General features: G+C 38.8%; 1 protein-coding gene across 1 annotated transcript; it reads left to right on the forward strand.

Moving 5' to 3' along the window:
* The first annotated feature begins 3,855 nt into the window (after positions 1 to 3,855).
* LOC135718209 (uncharacterized) lies at positions 3,856 to 17,803 on the forward strand. The gene is made up of 8 exons (XM_065240480.1): positions 3,856 to 4,293; positions 7,400 to 7,490; positions 9,610 to 9,719; positions 14,478 to 14,591; positions 14,729 to 14,871; positions 16,299 to 16,383; positions 16,571 to 16,715; positions 17,294 to 17,803. The coding sequence occupies exons 2-8, from the start codon at positions 7,424 to 7,426 to the stop codon at positions 17,614 to 17,616; spliced, it is 987 nt and encodes a 328-aa protein (XP_065096552.1). The 5' UTR covers positions 3,856 to 4,293; positions 7,400 to 7,423; the 3' UTR covers positions 17,617 to 17,803.
* The last annotated feature ends 222 nt before the right edge of the window (positions 17,804 to 18,025 follow it).

Genomic DNA, 18,025 nt, shown 5'->3' on the forward strand with positions numbered 1-18,025 from the left:
GCATATAGCTTCATCTCTGTGGAAAAAATACACTTATGCCTATTGGCTAATACTCAAATAACAATCGTAAATTCAAAAAGGAAAAGAAAAATTAAATATGAAATTAATACTGTAGAATTGTATAAGAAACTTAAGAAATTCAAATATCAAAATTCAAAGGTCAATATGGTATGTAGTTACCCAGGTTATAATGAATATATGGTAATTGTGATATTCAGGTCTCTAAACACTTCTGTCAGGATTTCCAGCACTTTGTGGAAATCCAATTTATCTAAGCCACACCCCAGCCGGGGAGTGGATACACTTGTTATGTTTTCTTTCTCACACCACTCTCTCATACGTCTGAGGCTGTGGGTAAAATTCTCATATGTTGGTAAATCAGTACAATTTTGTTTTGTTATTAAATGAAAAATCAATCTGCCGTCGTCCTCGTGGGTAACTGCACATTCACCTGTGTGTTTGTTCTGTCTTACAACCTTTTGTGTACCGTACTTCGCTTTGAATTGTACGGCTATACCTGCTCCATAGGCACAATCTGCACTCACACAGTGTGCTAGGGGTTCTGTTGCTGGGCTAGAAAAAATGTCACCTTTTTTATGCACAATTTTACAGAGTATTTGTTGACTTTGTTGTTGGTGTTGTGTGAGTGTTCCCACTGATGTGTTACCACTTCCTGTTTGTCCTCTCTGTATTCCAGCTGATTCACTTTCACTTTCAACACTTTCCCTCTCTTGGACCTGAGTCCTCAGGTCCACACCTGTGTCTGTTAGAAACCCAATCATCATTTTTAACAGCTGGGTCGTTCTCACAATTTCGTTGTGTGGTAGCCTGTCAGGAAAAATGTTCAATCATAGCAGTTAGTTTGTCAGATGAAACGTCATGTGTTAGAGGCAGGATGGGATCCTGCACCACGTCATGCCTTGGACCTGGAAACTGTCGACCTGTAAGCAATTCAAAGGGTGTGAAACCAGAAATCCTGTTAACAGAAGAGCGAATAGACATTAATGCAATTGGTAATGCGTCAAGCCATGTTATTTTTGTCTGTGCACATAGTTTGTCAAGTCAAGTTTTAATGTCAAAGTCAGGTTCATTATTTAATCTTTGCTCTAACATTGGGGTGATAAGCAGCCCCGAAACTATATGTCAATTCCAGTGCGTGTTTGTCAATTTTGTCAGATCTAACTTTGTCTTGGGAAACCATGGTTGGGGATATAAGTGGTTTATTAGGCAGTTGACAACAGCCACGTCATTAGGTACCTTCACAGCCTGTAGTATGTGTCAGGCTTTGCTAGCATTTACTATAGGCCGGCCTTTCCTGGTTTCAAACCCACCTACACTCTAAAAAGTGCTGGGTTGTTTTTGTAAACACATTGTTGGGTTGTTTAGGCTGGGTCAAAATTCTGGGTTGTCTGGAGTACTTTAAACACAATGTTGGGTTGCTCATGCTGGGTCAAACGAGATTTAGTGGGTTATTTACAAATGAACACCTGGTTGGGTAAATTTGACCCAGCAACTGGTTTATTTTCTTTTCATTGGCCAGCCCTTTCTCAAAAGGCAGCCTTCATAATGTTCAATATTACTGTTAATGTGTCAACAAATGTAGTTTTAAGAGATGTTTAGGCGACAATGTGTGTGTGTAAAGTTCAAAACTTCGATCGGTTATTAAAGATAGCGTATATTTAAAAATATGCTCCGACGATGTCGAAGCCTTGAGATCCATGCAATCACTGGACGCTCTGCGCTCATGCACCCGTCCAACACAGCCTCCCCTCGGCAAGTCCATCTGAAAATCACAGCTGGATGTGATGTCTCTGCAGTGGTTAGAACAGTGGATTTATTTCATTCCGGGTCTCATAAATCTATTATTTATTTCTAGGCAAATTGTTTTTACTGAGGGTAAATTGTATAACTTCATTTTTTCACTCTGTACTGCGGATCATTAATTTAAATTTGCATTTCACTGTCTACTGTAGTGCAGTAAATAACAAATAATACAGTTAGGATAATCTTGAGCACACATTAAAAAACGACATTGTTTTATATGATTATATCACCAGTGTTTTATTATTTCATATTACTTCTTTTAAATGTAAATCTACACTATTGCATGGATTTATCGAATGGTATGACGTGCGTTCCATTTGTAACCGGTGCCCTTCGTCCTCGGGGACTTGTCAAGTCCGAACAATTCTTTGCCGAACTTTCTGGAGGATTCTTCACTTCTGAAGCGAGGGGCACGCAACTCAAAGCGGGCAGTATTTAATGGTAAGTTCATTATAAATTTTGTAGTTGTGGTAGGGGCAAGCCCATTGCCATATATTCGATTTTCCACATATGTACTGTTTATAACGTTTTATTTGATAAAAGTGCGTTTCATATTTAATTCAGAGCATTAGATTGTTTCATGAACGCACGCGCGTTGTCACAGTAACGTAATTCAGTGTAGGCCTAGTACAGCTATGTGAACTAAGGTAATGTACTTTTAATTTAATTAGCTTTTAATCAGACATAATCTATTCTAATTAAACTCTTTTGTTAATAATTATCTGCGTAAGTCTATCGGAAGTTTAAAAGTTCGGATCACAAATGGCCGTTTCTAGCTGCAGCCTTCGGAGGTCGCATATGTAGGCTGCATACGTCATCATGACTGTTTTATTTCAGAATAATAACAATTATACAGTTGACTACTATTCTTAGTTTATTGTAAATTGTTGTAATATGCTTATGACCTGCGAATGTAAAGCTCAGTTAACTTAAATAAACCAGGCTTGATGACGTATGCAGCCTGCGTATGCGGCATTTGCAGGCTGCATCCTTTGAATTTCAGAAACGGTTTATTTTGCTGCTTAAACTTTCCCGTTAGCACACATGTAAACCGGAGACAAATCACTCAGGGATATTTACTTGTGTGTGGAAATTATTTTGGCACATTTTATAGTTGTCAGAAAGAGCGATTGGACGTTTAATGACATGTCTTTTCTGTAAAATCCAGGATAAAAAAAATCCAAACACCTGGTTGGGTTCTTTTGACCCAGCAATTGGTTTATTCATTCCCGCACTTTCTGGATTCTTCACTTCTGACTGGATCGGCACGCTACTCAGAGCAGGCAGTATTTCACGGTGAGTTAAATGTGGTTTATTTACTTATTTTGTAATATAGTTGTTGTAGGACAAAGCATATTTTATTGTTCAAAGTAAATGCTTTGATATGGGAGAGTGGGGTTAATGTTTTTTCTGTTTTTTTCTATTCTGTGCCCTTATGGGAAAAATGCCTCGTCGTTAAGTCGTAGTTAAAACCGAGTTATATCTGCATCCTTTTAAAATATTCAGTATAAGTTGTAAATTAATCACGAAATATCGCATGTATCTACGAATAATTGAGAATTTAAAATATGCGTTTTAAATTAAATCCAGACCGAGCGCTGTATAGCCTTCACACTGAGGTGAATTAACTAAATTAATTAAATCCTGAGGTAAATTAACAGTCATAAATATACACTGAAGTTTATGTTGTTCACCATAGTTTTGTTTTGTACAAGGCGAAAACACGTTTCGTATTAAATCCACAAGTAGGCGTAAGTCACTTATTTTAAATCAGGCGGGAATCTAGACTCAACAGTGTGTCATATGTACAAGGGTGTTTGATTGACAGGCGCCTGACTAGGGTCAAAGAGTATCTATACCAGGGATGGGCAACTGGCGGCCCGAGGTAAATTTTAATACGGCCCGCTGGACCATATTATAATTAATCAAATACTTTTAAAATGATGATTTTTGTATTCGGACGTAAAACCTCCCAACCAGGAGGGGGCGCTAGGTCCCGCGGATCGTCACAGTAAGCACGTGGTTCACGGATCTAATGTTTTACGCGTGCCTCGGACACAGGTCGGTACAATAATCGGGTCTCCGGTTATTTAAAATGAATGTGTTCTTCCCGAACGGACCCGAGAAACCCTGAACTATGTGTGTTAATGTGTGTGTTAATGTCCTTTTCAAACCTCTCCTCTGTTTGCCAAGAGCGCCTAATTACGACATAATGTGGCTGGCGATAGGTAAATTTTCGTTGAGACAGACATGTCAGATCATTTTAAATGTACATTTTAGCGGTTACCTTGGTGTCATTGTCATATAAACAAATGGAGCAGCTCGCCAAATTGGTTGTGAGCCCACCGGGGCTGCGACTGCACACTGCACAAACGTCAGTTTACATTCGGGTCCAGTCAGTTTCAAAACAATGCCACTGGTTTGGGTGACGGATCGGACTCGAGACAGAAATACTCTTAGATTTGAAAGGTAAAATACTTTGTTATTAACATTTTTATATATTGTTTTGAATGTATGTATTATTTATTATTATGTATATTTATTAGGGGTCAAGCACCGAAGGTGCTGAGACACCTATTGGAATTGTACTTTTTTCTTCTTCTTAGCCATTGGTGTCTATGGCAGCCCTATGAACCGTATGTAGGAAAATGATGAAATTTGGCACAGTTGTAGTGGTGGTCATAAATAGTCATTTGGCCAAAAATGGGGTCTCTAGCAGTAACTCTATAGCGCCACCATCATCTCAAAAATTCAATGTTCAAATGGTTATAACTCATGATCCATTTGCTCTATGAAAATTCTACTTAGTACACGTGATTGCTCTCCTCATGCTTATTGTTTTTAATACCTTACAGTAAGACTCCACCCATTACAGTAGCGGCCATTTTGAAATGTACAGTATTTCGTTTTTTCGCTACTCCTCCTTCAAATTTGGTTCAATTCTTATGAGATTTGGCACATGTGATCTTTGGAGTGAGCCGCATAGAAATGACTGAACAGAAATTTGATATTTTTTTTTATTTAAAAGTATTTAATGCGTGAACTTAACAAGATTGACGCAAAATTGGTTCTGAAGCTGTATCTCGGTCATTCTTTGATCAATCGAGATGAAATTTGGTACGCTTCATGTCGACCATGAAATGGGGGTCCATGCCAAATTTGGTGACAGCGCCACCTATGGGTCATGAGATAGGAAAAAATGCTATTTTTGCGCATAACTTCTGAATCGTTTGTCAGAAAATTATGATCTTGGTGTCTACGGATTCCTTACCTCATGCCGCATCTGTCGATGTGTATTATGCCGGGTTTGACCGAACCGCCTGTCCGCCATTTTGAAATTTGTCATAAATTGTTATAACTTTTGAAGTATTGGATATATTGGCGCAAAAATCGGTAGGAAGCTTCGGCATGATGTCCTGATTGTATCTGGGAAGTCAGAATACAGCGCCACCTCAGGGTTATAAACTATAACAGTTCTTATAGAACTGCTCATAACTTCTGAATTCTTTGTCGGATATTAATTTTCTTTGTGAAATTGTATTCACTGGTTTATGCCGATTGCAACGATACCTCGTTTGTCATTTTCCATCATTCTCTTCATGTGTTATTGTAAGGCTTATGGTAAATGATTTTTTCGCTACTCCTTTTACAAATTTTGTTTATTTTATGCCAGGTTCTGCTCGTATAATGTTTGGAGCAATCCGCACAGAAATGACTGAACAGATTTTTCTTGCACCTAGGAATTTTTTTGAGAAAAACCTCTGTAAAGTTGATCGTCCCTGTGATGTTGTCTATTTGTCATAGTTAATTACTTTATATTACATTTTATAGCGTTACTCTACGGAATGTTCTTCTTGTCTTCAATCTCACTTGAGCTTTTTGATTCTCATATACATTGTATTTCTGTGATTTCTGCTCTGCGGTGTCATTTCTACATCTTTGGTGATTGGCATATGTCAATGCTTGCATTTCTGTAATCTCTTTCCTGCTGCCCCTTGAGCTGTGTATGCTGAGTGGCGCATCCACTAAGTCGTATGCATAGAGATCCTGAGTTCATGGGTTTGAATCCCACCTGAGGCAGGTGTTAATTTCTTCTATTAAAGTTTTGTTCTTTCCCACCTATTCTTCTTGACCTGTCTGTAGTTCACATATGTTCTATTTTTGCCATGTTTTCTGTTGCTGCTCTGCACTGCGGTGGTTCTGCTCTGTCATTGCAACGCTTTGGGTACTTGCTGCGCTTTGTGTTCTTGATGCACCTTGGGTGGTCAGTGAGCATTGGGTTATTGATACCTTCTATGTTGCTTGCTGTGCTTTGGGTGCTCATTGCGCTAAAGGTGCTTGGCCCCGAATCGCTGCTTGCAGCTATATTTTTAAATAATTTTGTTCTCTGAGGGCAGGATGAGAAACTCCTGTATACTCATTTAAAACTGCCTTGTTTGTTACAGATGTTAAAGCAATGCATTTAAGAAGTTTTATCAAAAAATGCTTTGTCCACTGAAAATAAAGTTATGAATTAGAATTAGCAAAATGGTTTCTTAATAAAGAAAATTAAGAATGATGTAAATTGTGCGTGTGGTTCTGGCCCCCTTGGTATAAAGGAGAAAAATGCTGGCCCTCGTCATAATCAAAGTTGCCCATCCCTGATATATACTCTTTGCTAGGGTTGCAGGCTTTGTATACAGTGTATTTAAGGCATTTGTCAAAATGATAGCTAATCTCCTAATTAAATATTAATTTTTATAATTTTATAACTCTTATGCCCTGGGAACATACATGGTAGGTTTATTAATGGTTTGTTAATTTACAGCAGGTAGCCTACTTTTAACACAGTAAGGCTACTTTTGAACCATTAATTTAACAAACAAAACACTTGTGACTCCCGCACTAAAGGTAAATAAAACGTTATCATTCATTGGTTTTAATCTTGTGGCAAACTAAACTAACATAGATTCTATAAGATGTGGTCTTACAGGGTCAACATCAAAAACATAAATTAAAACACACTTACAGTATGTGAATCAAAAGCCCAAATGGCCTAGTAAAGTTGAAAATGATTAAATCCTTCAGATTGATGCTTTTTAGGCAGGTCTGGATCAGCGATCTCTTCAGAATTGAGACCAAACTTTGTAACTATGCCGATCTTATACAAACTGACTATATAAAAAAGTAAACATAAAATCATATTATTTGACCCTCTTAAACGTGTACTGAATGTGCTCGGGATCTGTGATTGGATAAAAGGTGTCGTGATCAGCACTGCTGCTGCTTGTGGCACCGCAAGGACTGAAAGTGGATGACATCAAAGTACCGCGAGAGCATTTCGGTAGTGGCTTCTGTAGGATTTCTCGAATCCATCTCGCGGGATTTTGATGTTATCTGCCTGTCATTGTGGCACCACATGAAGTCAAAGCCTGTTGTATCAGTCACTGGTTAGATAAAGCGTAGCAGTCAAAAAACGGGAACAATATCACTGATATGTTTTAATAAATAAATACTTAATCTGTGTCCTGTAAGAACTTGGCTCAGTTTTCTAAATTTGAAATTCTAATTTACTTATTCTGAAATTTCATTTTAGTGACTGACGTTGTTGCTGGCACTCATGGATAGCTATGTACGAGGAAAATTATCTGAATGGCAGCTTGACAATCTAATAGACAACTTTAAAGGTAGGTGGATTTTTTATTAAGACATAAAGACAATGCTAAGTTGTATGGAGGAGGAAAAATTCTTTGAGTATAAATGAATAAATAAATCAATAAATAGATGCATAATTAAATTAATAAATACATAAATTTAGACATAATTAAAGAATGAAATGCTGAAATGAATAAATAAATGTATCCTTCTTTAAAAAGTATCACCTTTCAGTTTTACTATTTTTGTACTATTTCTATTGTTCTACATTTATTCCTGTATTTTTACATGTATTTTTTTTAAACATTTATTTATGCATTTCTACATTCATTTATTTTTGTATTTCTGTGTCCGTATGTTAATAAGGACTGCAGCCGTAACTCTCTCAATGCGTGGTTAAACAGGTTTGTTGTGGCTCTACTACGGGTGCCCATGCAAACTGAGAGGTTTTTGAATGATTTAGCAACTGATATCTTTTCACGAGTTGTGATTTTACATAATTCCCCATAGCGTCAGTCAGCTACTGTGTGATAAATAAGCAGCAAGCCAGCTTTACTTACAGAAACGGGTTGTGGACTAGCAGTACTGCACAAACCACAACACGGTATTGGTCGATCATCGCATTAAATGACTCAATCGGTACTCCCTAAATTTGCTGTTCTTATGAACTGATCTTTCTTGTTGCTCACATGCAACCTGCAAATTTGGTTTTTTAGGGGTCAAGCCCAGAATGGGCGAAGACCCCTATTGTATTTGTTAGTTTTCTTATAATAATAATTAGGGGTCAAGCCCAGAAGGGGCGAAGACCCCTATTTTGTTTGTTAGTTTTCCTATTATTATTAGTTATTCTTCCGTTTCTTCTTCCGCCATTGCGGTCTATGGCAGCCCATAGAACCGTACATAGGAAAGTTATGAAATTTGGCACACTTATAAAGGACAGTCCAATGTGTCCCCACAGCAAATTTGGAACATATGCAAATTATCGCGTATCCCTAGTTCCAATTAGGGAAGCAAGGGTGGGTAGTAGGTGGTGGAGTCAACTGGCGGTCGGAAGTGCGTCCCGCGGTGGTGTGCACCTCACAAATTATGAAAAATATAAAGTAAAATCTTGCCCAGTGAGATGTTTTCAGGTTCGTGTTAACGCAAACAGCCAGCAGACGTGGAGTTAATGCGCTAATTTGCAAGGGAAGGCAACTGATATCAGTGATGACCCGCTGGCTTGGGGGCGGAACAGTGAGGAAAGATATTGGCCATTTCTCTATCCGAAGACTGTAGCCATCGGAGGTCGAATTTGCAAGCTGCATACGTCATCAAGAGACTTATAACATTAACAATTATAAAGTTGACTATTATTCTTTGTTAATCATACATTGTTGTAATATGCTTATGACTATGCAAATGTCTGAAAATAATAAACCAGGCTTGATGACATATACAGCCGTGACCTCCGGAGGCTGCAGTATTCAGATTGAGAAATGTCTGTTCTCTCTTGGTCACAAAACAGTATCAATCTGCGCTACCAGTACACCATCAGAACGCCTTTTTCAGCACGGCTGGAAACATTTTAACCCCAAAAAGGTTTCTCACTTGTTGTTTCATGAGTGGAAGTGCTACAACAAACATGCAGAAATGCGCCGATCTCCTGTGTGCTCCGGGGCTCAGCTCGAGCAGCCACCGAAGCACATACGCACAGTTGCTTCACGTGACCGCGCCGCTTCCCTCCTCTTCAAAGCGCGTGGGCGCTTCAGAGCATCTTTCGTTGCTAAGTAACCTAAGCATTGCTTGACGCTGTTATGAGCACCCACCGGCGGAGAAAGAATTTGGCGCCTATGAACACGCACGTTTGTTAAGAACGGTATATCTGATCATCGTTTACATTTTAATATTTCAAAATATGTGTATGCATTATATATAAGACCTATATGCATCAATTTGCACGTGCGCATACGCGCATGCACCCCCCCACACACGCACACACAAAATCAGTCTATAACTACCGTGGTAAAAAACTGCCACCGTCACAGACCTAGTGGGTAGTGTAGTGGGGTTGTTGAAAATGTGATATTATTTCTTTTCATATTTTGCTGCTTAATTGGTAACTTAACCACTGTCTTCCTCTTTTTTTTCCTGTATTGCCCGTTTTAATTTCAGAGCAAGAAGTGGATGAGGAGAGTTTTCTTTTGTTGGATGACAACGCAGTTGCCAGCCTTATTCCTAAAATTGGACAGCGTGTTAAATTTCAGAAACATCACAAGGAACTTGTGAGTAAAGTACACTTATAGGTTGTATATGAACTGAGTATTTCTGTTTGCCTCCAGACACCACTTTGTTTCAGACTTAGCCTTTCTCATTTTTAATGCTTCTGCTCGTGTTGTTTGTGGTGGGGTGAGTGTCCTACCATACTTCATTTAACAATGGCATACACATGCTTCCGCTGCAAACAAGTAATACCTGGTCATGCAAAGGGACTGTTTATTCACTTGAGAGCAGTACATGGGATAAATTGTGCTTCAACGTTCTTTCAGTGCTGTGAAAGTGGTTGCAGGCGGACTTTTAGATATATTCGATCTTTCCGAAGGCATCTTCTTCACCATTCACTCCCGGAAAAGCATTACTGCACTCAACAGAATTTCAGCGGGACCACAAGTGCACCTGTGCAGGACCTTATAGTTCCCATATGTGAAGAAATGGAGAATGCAGAAATTTCAGATCACATAGAGGCACCAACACAAGAAAACCAAGATGATGATGATTACTGGGATGAGTTGGAACCAGAAACCATAACAGAGCGAATATCTCTGTTTTTAGCTACCCTTAAGTCCAAGTCAGCTCAGACCTACAATACAGTAAGTTTTGTTGTTCAGCAGACATCAAGCTTGATTTCAGACATTGTCGGTTCACTTCAGAGGAAGACTTTGTCTCTGTTTGAAAAAATTGGTCATAAGGATGATTTAGAGGTACAAGAACTTGCCAGTGACTTTGAAGCAGCAGCAAGTCCCTTTAAAGGATTAGAGTCTGACTTTAAACAGATGCAGTATTTTACTAAGTCAGGTAACTTCATTCACCCTGTAGAGGAGCCTTTTCCTGGAGTCTCCTACGTGCAGAGAAGGGACTCTGCTACTGGAACAGTTCGACAGGTTGCAGTTCAAGATGTGTTTTATCGTGTGCCACTGAAACCTCTGTTGACTAAACTCCTTGAGATCCCTGGCATTTTGGATGCAATCTTTACTTGGCAGCACAGAGAAAATGGGGTCCTTTCAGATTTTTATGATGGTGAGTACTGCAAGCAGCATCCTCTCTTTTCCAGAAAAGTGTCTGTTCCACTTATTTTGTACAACGATGACTGTGAAACAGTCAACCCCCTTGGTTCAAAGGTTGTGGTCCACAAGTTGGGGTTTATTTACTTCACAATCAAAAGTCTGCCTCCAGAGTTTTTGTCAAAACTTTCGTCACACTTTCTGGTTGCAGTTTACAAATCAGACGATGCCAAAACATATGGCATTGATAGTGTTCTGATTCCAGTCATAGAGGAACTGAAGGATCTTGAGGTCAATGGTATTACCTTAAACACACCACACTTCCAGGGTGAAATTCTATTTTCAGTTGCTCAGTTGTGTGGGGACAATCTTGGCCTCAATGCCATTCTTGGATTCACTGAAAGCTTCTCTGGTAATTACTTTTGTCGCATATGCAAGGCACACAAAAGCAATACAAGGGCACAGACAAAAGAGGATGTTACACTGATGAGAAATGAAGCAAACCATGCTGAAGATGTTCATCATGCCAACTTGTCAGAGACAGGTGTTAAAAGAGACAGTATTTTGAATAATCTGTCCTACTTCAATGTGACTCACAACAAAGTTGCAGACATCATGCATGACGTGCTGGAAGGTGTGGGACCATATGAATTGAAGTTAATACTTGGTTCACTGATTGAGGACAAACACCTTACCCTTGAAAAACTCAACTTCCGAATCACTAGTTTTGATTATGGCTTTCCTGATCTGAAGAACAAGCCATCTGTAATTGGGAAGCATGACCTTAAAAATCTTGAAGGGGCAATGCATCAGTCTGCAGCCCAAACATGGTGTCTCCTCAGGTTCTTGCCATGTATGATTGGGGATCTCATACCTGAAGAAAACAAGCACTGGGAGCTCTTGCTTCTCCTTCTGGAATGCATGGAATTCATTTTTTCTCCATCTCTTACACCAGAAGCTACAGTTTACTTGGCTGCCATCATTGACGAACATCACGCTTTGTTTCTTGAGCTGTACCCCAGCTTGCATCTTCGTCCGAAGCACCATTTTATGGTGCACTATCCAAATGCAATTTTGGCGTTGGGACCCCTGATACAGTTCTGGTCGATGCGATTTGAGGCTAAACATGGTTTCTTTAAGCGCATCAGTCATGTCACCTGTAACTTCAAAAACATCTGCAAGACCATGGCGTTTCGACATCAAATGATGCTATGCTACTCCCTTCTGTCTGGTTCTGTGTTCAAAAGTGAAACAGAAATTGGCCTTGGTCACAGCACTTTGCTTGCTGTAATGGATGGTTTTGGTGATGTACAGAGTGGTCTTGAGGATGTCCCACCTTTTACAGAAGTTTTTATTCCAGCTTGGATAAAGGCAAATGGTACACAGTACAAGCCTGGCATGACAGTTTTTCTTTCCTACACTGCTGATGGTGAGCCCCAGTTTGGTCTTGTGAAAAATATTCTTGTCCTGGATCACTCAATTAAGCTTGTTGTCCAAAAGTGGGATACAATAGGTTTTGAGAGGCATTTCTTTGCCTATGGTGTAATAGCAACCACTAATGTGCTTGCTGTTGATCTTAGTTCTCTTCTGGACCATCACCCTCTGCATGCAGTGAAGCCCTACAAAGAGGATGACAATTGCTTGTATGTTTCCCTTAGATACAAAATAGTTTAGATTTGTGTTTGATTAAGAGATATTTCCTTGTTCATCAACTAGGTCTGTCTTTCATTCTAATATATAAAAGTTCTGATGATGACAACAGTTTAGGAATTTTGTAAGTATTTTGATTGTTGCTAAGTATTCTGATTGTAGGTAAGTATTCTGTTTGGTGTTAATTTAAAACAGTAGTTCTTTTACATTATTTGTTATGCCCTCCTTCAGAAGCCATTGCTGGGCCTTTCTTTTTTTAACTGTTATGTTTCCCAGACAGAATGATTGTACAGAATTGTTGTTAATTTTGTTGAACTTTTTACGTTTCTTTGTATGTGTTTTATGTAGGGCTGCACGATAAATCGCATGGGATTGTCACGCGCATCTCGTCAGTAAAGCTGGTTCCTTGATTAGTAGTAAATTGCCATAAACTGCTTTCAGATAGAGCAACATTTACTAAATATCGCATTCATAATCAAGGATAAGTCGCCTGCGATTATGAATGCAATATTTCCCCGCTTGTCAGTGAACTACGGCTCTGTGTATTAAATGTCTCCACATCTGAAAGCAGCTGATGCCGATTTACTACTAATCAAGGAACCGCCTTTACTAATGTGATGTGCGTGACAATCACATGGAATTAATCGTGCAGCCCTAGTTTTATGTGTTCTCTTTGCAGCGTTCTGTACCTATCTTTTTCATATACTCATTCTATTGGTTCAGCCTGGGGATTTCCAATGATGTCATTAATGCACTTACCAATCCCGATCCACTGTCTGGTTTAAAATTTACATTACATTAAAAAGTTAATGTACCTTCTTTGTTACTTTGCCAATCTCCGTTTATAAACATTACTGTTTGTGTTCACTTGTATGTATTAGGTCTTGTTTGTCCCTGTCCTCGACTTTTTTTCCTCTTGATGTCTTGGTTTATTTGTTACTTTGGGAGAAGGTGACAGGATGTCATATTATGCGCAAGGGGCATACACATAGGAATATGAATTGGTGGAAACACCAGGTTAGAAGCACGGTGCCAAATAAAATGGATAACTATAACAATACAGACTAGCTATACGCAAACCCTCTAAACTATCCACAAAACAAGTCATTAGAAAAATCTTTAGAATTAGTGATGCCCCAACTAAAATACTCTGACTAGCCATACTCAAAACATACAGCACGTTGTAGGCCCTTCTAACCTAGTGTTTTCACCAATTAATATTTCTGTGTGTATGCACTATGCGCATAATGTGAAATCCTATCGGCTTTTTCCAAAGTAACAAATAATCAAGACATCAAGGGAAAAAAGAGTCAAACAAAAAATCGAGGACAGGGAAAAACAAGAAGACCTAGTAATTAGAAAAATCTTAAGCATTAGTGAAGCCATAACTAAACTGTTTGGAGTAGCCAAATGCAAAATGTACAGCCGGTAGCATGTGCTTCTAAATTAGTGTTTCTAACAATTAATATACTTATGTGTATTCACAATGTGCATAACGTGTGAAGTGCATTAAGTAACATCATTGGGATTCCCCTGGTTGAACAACTAAAATGGGAATATGAAAAAGACAGGTACAGATTACTGGAAAGATAACACACAAAACACATACACGGGAATGTATCAAACCTGATGATGTTGAAATCTGCAGAGAAATGGCTCCAAGGGACCTTTCTGATTTCTGTAAATGTGTGATCCTTTGTCTCTAGCTCAGACTTTCCCAAACAAACCTTTTTTTATGCTGGCAGACAGAAGCTAGGTACCAACTGTAGTTACTCAAGATCACTGGATCAAGATGTTGAGAAAAGTTGGCTACGAGTTAGAAAATAATTTTTGAAACTTTTAGTAGCACAGAATTAAATAGATGTGGATGTACAGTATGTTATTTTTTGACCCTGTATATAGTTTTTTTCCGGAAATACAAAATAATCTAAATTGATTAAAACTTGTACACTAAATTATTGTTATTATTTTCATAATCATTATTTTAATTAAAGATGTGTGTTGTACAGTCATTCTACCTCAGTTAAATAACTGTTAAAAAAATATTAAAGCAGTATTGCTATGTCATTCATGTCTATGAGTGTATATAAACATTGGACTGTTACTCTCTAGTTTGCCAGTCCCATCAACCCACCAATAGAGAGTAACAGTTCAGTAGAATCCATGGAGATGACCCCGGCCCCAACAGATCCTGTCACCATGACAGTGGAACTTTTTCCAGCATTTGTAAGTATTGACTTTATTTGTATTGGATTTACTGAATAAAATTTCAATTCAAAGGGACCTATAAAGGAATTGCTTTTCAAATTTGAAAGTACTACAAAACGCATTTACGCACTTTGATTGTTGTTTTGTTTTTATAGGCAGTTCGTCAGATTTTGGAAGGCACCACTGAGGGAAAATCCGTGTTAAGCAGTTTGGATTCAGTGCAAGCAATTACCACCAAGCAGAGGAGGCTACTTGTGAGACTCCTTGTATCCCATCTGCTGGAAACCAATGGTGAAACGTGAGTGAGCTACATTTAAATTAGCCTGCGAACATAAAGTAGCTATATATAAATGCTTAGAAGACATAATGTACCATTATCTTTTTTATAGCAAGTCTTATGGGGCGTACACATCAAACGCAAAAGTCAATGCAAAGACACAAACACAGACGCAAAGTTAAATTCCGCAAGTAATCTAGAGCGATAAGCGCGATGCTTCGCGTTCGGTGTATATTAGAACTGGGCAAAAAAATTGACTGTCATTCTCTGATTCTCATGCGTGTCTTATCAGTAAAGCCGGTTCGTTGATTAGTAGTAATTCGCCATCACCTGCTTTCAGATGGAGCGGCATTTATTACAGAGAGACAAATTATACCGAAAGCTAGGCAAAATCTCATTCATAATAGCTGAAAATCGGCTCCCATAATGTATGCGCTTTTGCCTAGGTTCTCGGTGAAATACCGCTCTGGGTAGTAAATGCCCCTCTATCTAAAAGTAGGTGATGGCGCTTTACTACTGAACACCGCATGAGAATCGCAGGCAATATTTTTTTTTGTCCAACTCTAGTGTGTGCTGTGTTTGAACATGAAAATACCAACATTATTTATAAGTGACGTCTAATGCTGAGTTCGTCTACCGTGCGTGGTTTGCCGCTTGAACAATTTGGATGCATTTGCGCATGTAGAGCGGAGTAGACGCGCAGAAAAAGCAAGCATTTGACGCACGTCAGAGGCAAACTCCGCTTCTTGTGGGAGGGGCAAGTGCTATGCGGTTGTCTGTTTGCAAGATGACTGATGTTGATTGTGCATTTATCGAGGGAGTTACCAGTTTTTATTTGGTAACCTTACTATAGGGGGAAAATAAACGACATGGGTCGATAAACGTTACGTGACTCAAAAGTGAAATGTGTATTACAACTTACCAGGTTGCCCATGTCCTCACTTACACTCTTCCAAGTGAGGTCCTTTTTATTCCTGTCTCCTCTTTAGAAATACGAACTTGTGTCGTATAGCTCCGGGTGACTGCTTACGGACAATATCAAGCGTTGGTTGAATGAGTGACTCCGGGCGGGGCTGCCACAACAGCAGCAAGCAGGCTCCTGATTGGTTAACGCGGCGCGAAATTCCCCCAAAGTTCAAATTTTTTAACTTGGGCGTCAGCCGCAAATTCGCGTGAACCGTGCACAACGTTCAATTTGCGCCAAACGCGTCTTCCGCGCCGAACGTCTCTTCCGTGGCGAACGTCTCTTCCGCACCGCGGGACCTCCTGATGCGCGTCAACGCGCCTTCACATTGACTTAACATTGAAATCACTCGCGCTTCACGCCTCTACAGCGGTTGGTGTAAACGCAGCATAAGAAAGATCACACAGACCTCTGCAATAGCTTATAATTTTGCTGCTTTTTTTTTACAAAAGTTCATAATCAACTGCTGTTGTCTACATAACAGGCCATCATCAGAAACCAAGAAGACACTTGCCATGGCATTGGTATATGAATTTCCCTGTCTGAAAGATAATACAGGCAGTAGCTACGTAAGTAAAATCAGCTTTACATAAAAAACAATTAGTATTTAGAAAAAACATACAGATTAAAGGAAAATTTGAATTAATGTTACAAAAAATTTAAGTAATGCTAATCGTTGCCTATAAATGAAGAAAATTAACATATATGCCTCACATGTCTTGGTCACTTTGAGCTGAATTAATTCTATTGTTACAGGGAGCTTGGTACACACCTGGCCGAAAACACCGGCCTGCTACTGGATTTTTGGAAGAGCGTCTGAGAAACATCAGAAAAAGAATAAGAAAACTAAACCCATCAAGTCGCCTTGAACCACAGCAGGATCAAAGTGCCACTACAACAGGTAATTAATTTAAAGCATTTTTGTGCTAAATGTAATTTCCAACAGATTTTCATTAACAAGGGAAATAAATGACAACTAAATTACCTTTGTTCATATATCATATCTAATGTTTATCAACTATTACACTGTGCTAATGTAACTCTCTAAAATTAATGGCAAACCTCTCTGCACAGTTGTGATCCATGCTCATTGTCTCCCATTGTCTCTAGCAAACCAAAATATTTTATTTTCAACAAGGTATTTGTTTCAGAGGTCAGTTTAAGCCACTAACCAGACCGATAAATAAATCAGAACGGAAGTTCACTTTGGTTCAGGCGCATAACTGCCACAACATGTGTGGGTCTACTGAAACTGTCTATAGTTATTCTGTTTCTGACAGTCCACACACAGTTCACAAATGCCAGATTTTTCCGCTCACACAGACAAACAGGCATGCACAAGGTTGACTGACATTGAGCATCCTTTAGTGATCAGGAAATTCTTGATTAAATTCTTTATTTTTTATTACAAAAAGTTTTTTACTGACCCATAATACCACAGTAGCTTTATACTGGCATTTTATCATCCTTATTAATCAGAAAATGCAGTGCCTCCAGAGAAGTTTCAGGAGATGGTGGACTGGTTGAAGATGCACAAATATCCTATCTCTGAAGTTGAAAGTTACATGAAGGAAACGGCTGTTTACAGAGGCAGGTGGATTCGCAACAATGGGTCGAAAACAATTTCAGAAATCGTGAAAGAGTTCCCCAGGCTCGTAGACAATCCTGGCATGGTAAGAATGTTTTCTATTATACCTTTGTTGAAGACATTTGAAATGGTTACGTTGCAAGTGGGAGAAAAAGTAAAGTGTGTATTTATGCAATGCTGTCCTTGTAATTGTACTTTAAAAAAAATTATTTGATTGCTGAATTTGTTGTCCTGGCATAAATAGCAAGACTATAAATGTGGCTTTTTGATTATAACCTGATGTATTGTAGATACTCATTTAACATTTGGCAATTCTTAATTTGGACTGCAAAAGGAGAAGAATGGTAAATTCATATCCTATGTATTGATAAAATACATTTCTCTTACTAATGGTTCTCTCTAACTCTGGACTGTCTAATTTACTTTCAACTAAGATAACTGACTTATTAATACCTAAGTAACAACCTTTATTAAAGGTAAAACCTGAAGCCATCACTCTAAAAGTGAGGAGATCTGGGGGCATGGTTTGGGTCCACTTGTTTTCTGAGGATCTCATTGGACAGGGTCTATGCAAATTAATAGAAAGTTGTTTTGATTAGGGCAGGGTATTGTTCAAAAAGTTT

The sequence above is a fragment of the Paramisgurnus dabryanus genome, chromosome 10 (genome assembly GCF_030506205.2).
Source record: "Paramisgurnus dabryanus chromosome 10, PD_genome_1.1, whole genome shotgun sequence".
NCBI lineage: Eukaryota > Metazoa > Chordata > Actinopteri > Cypriniformes > Cobitidae > Paramisgurnus > Paramisgurnus dabryanus.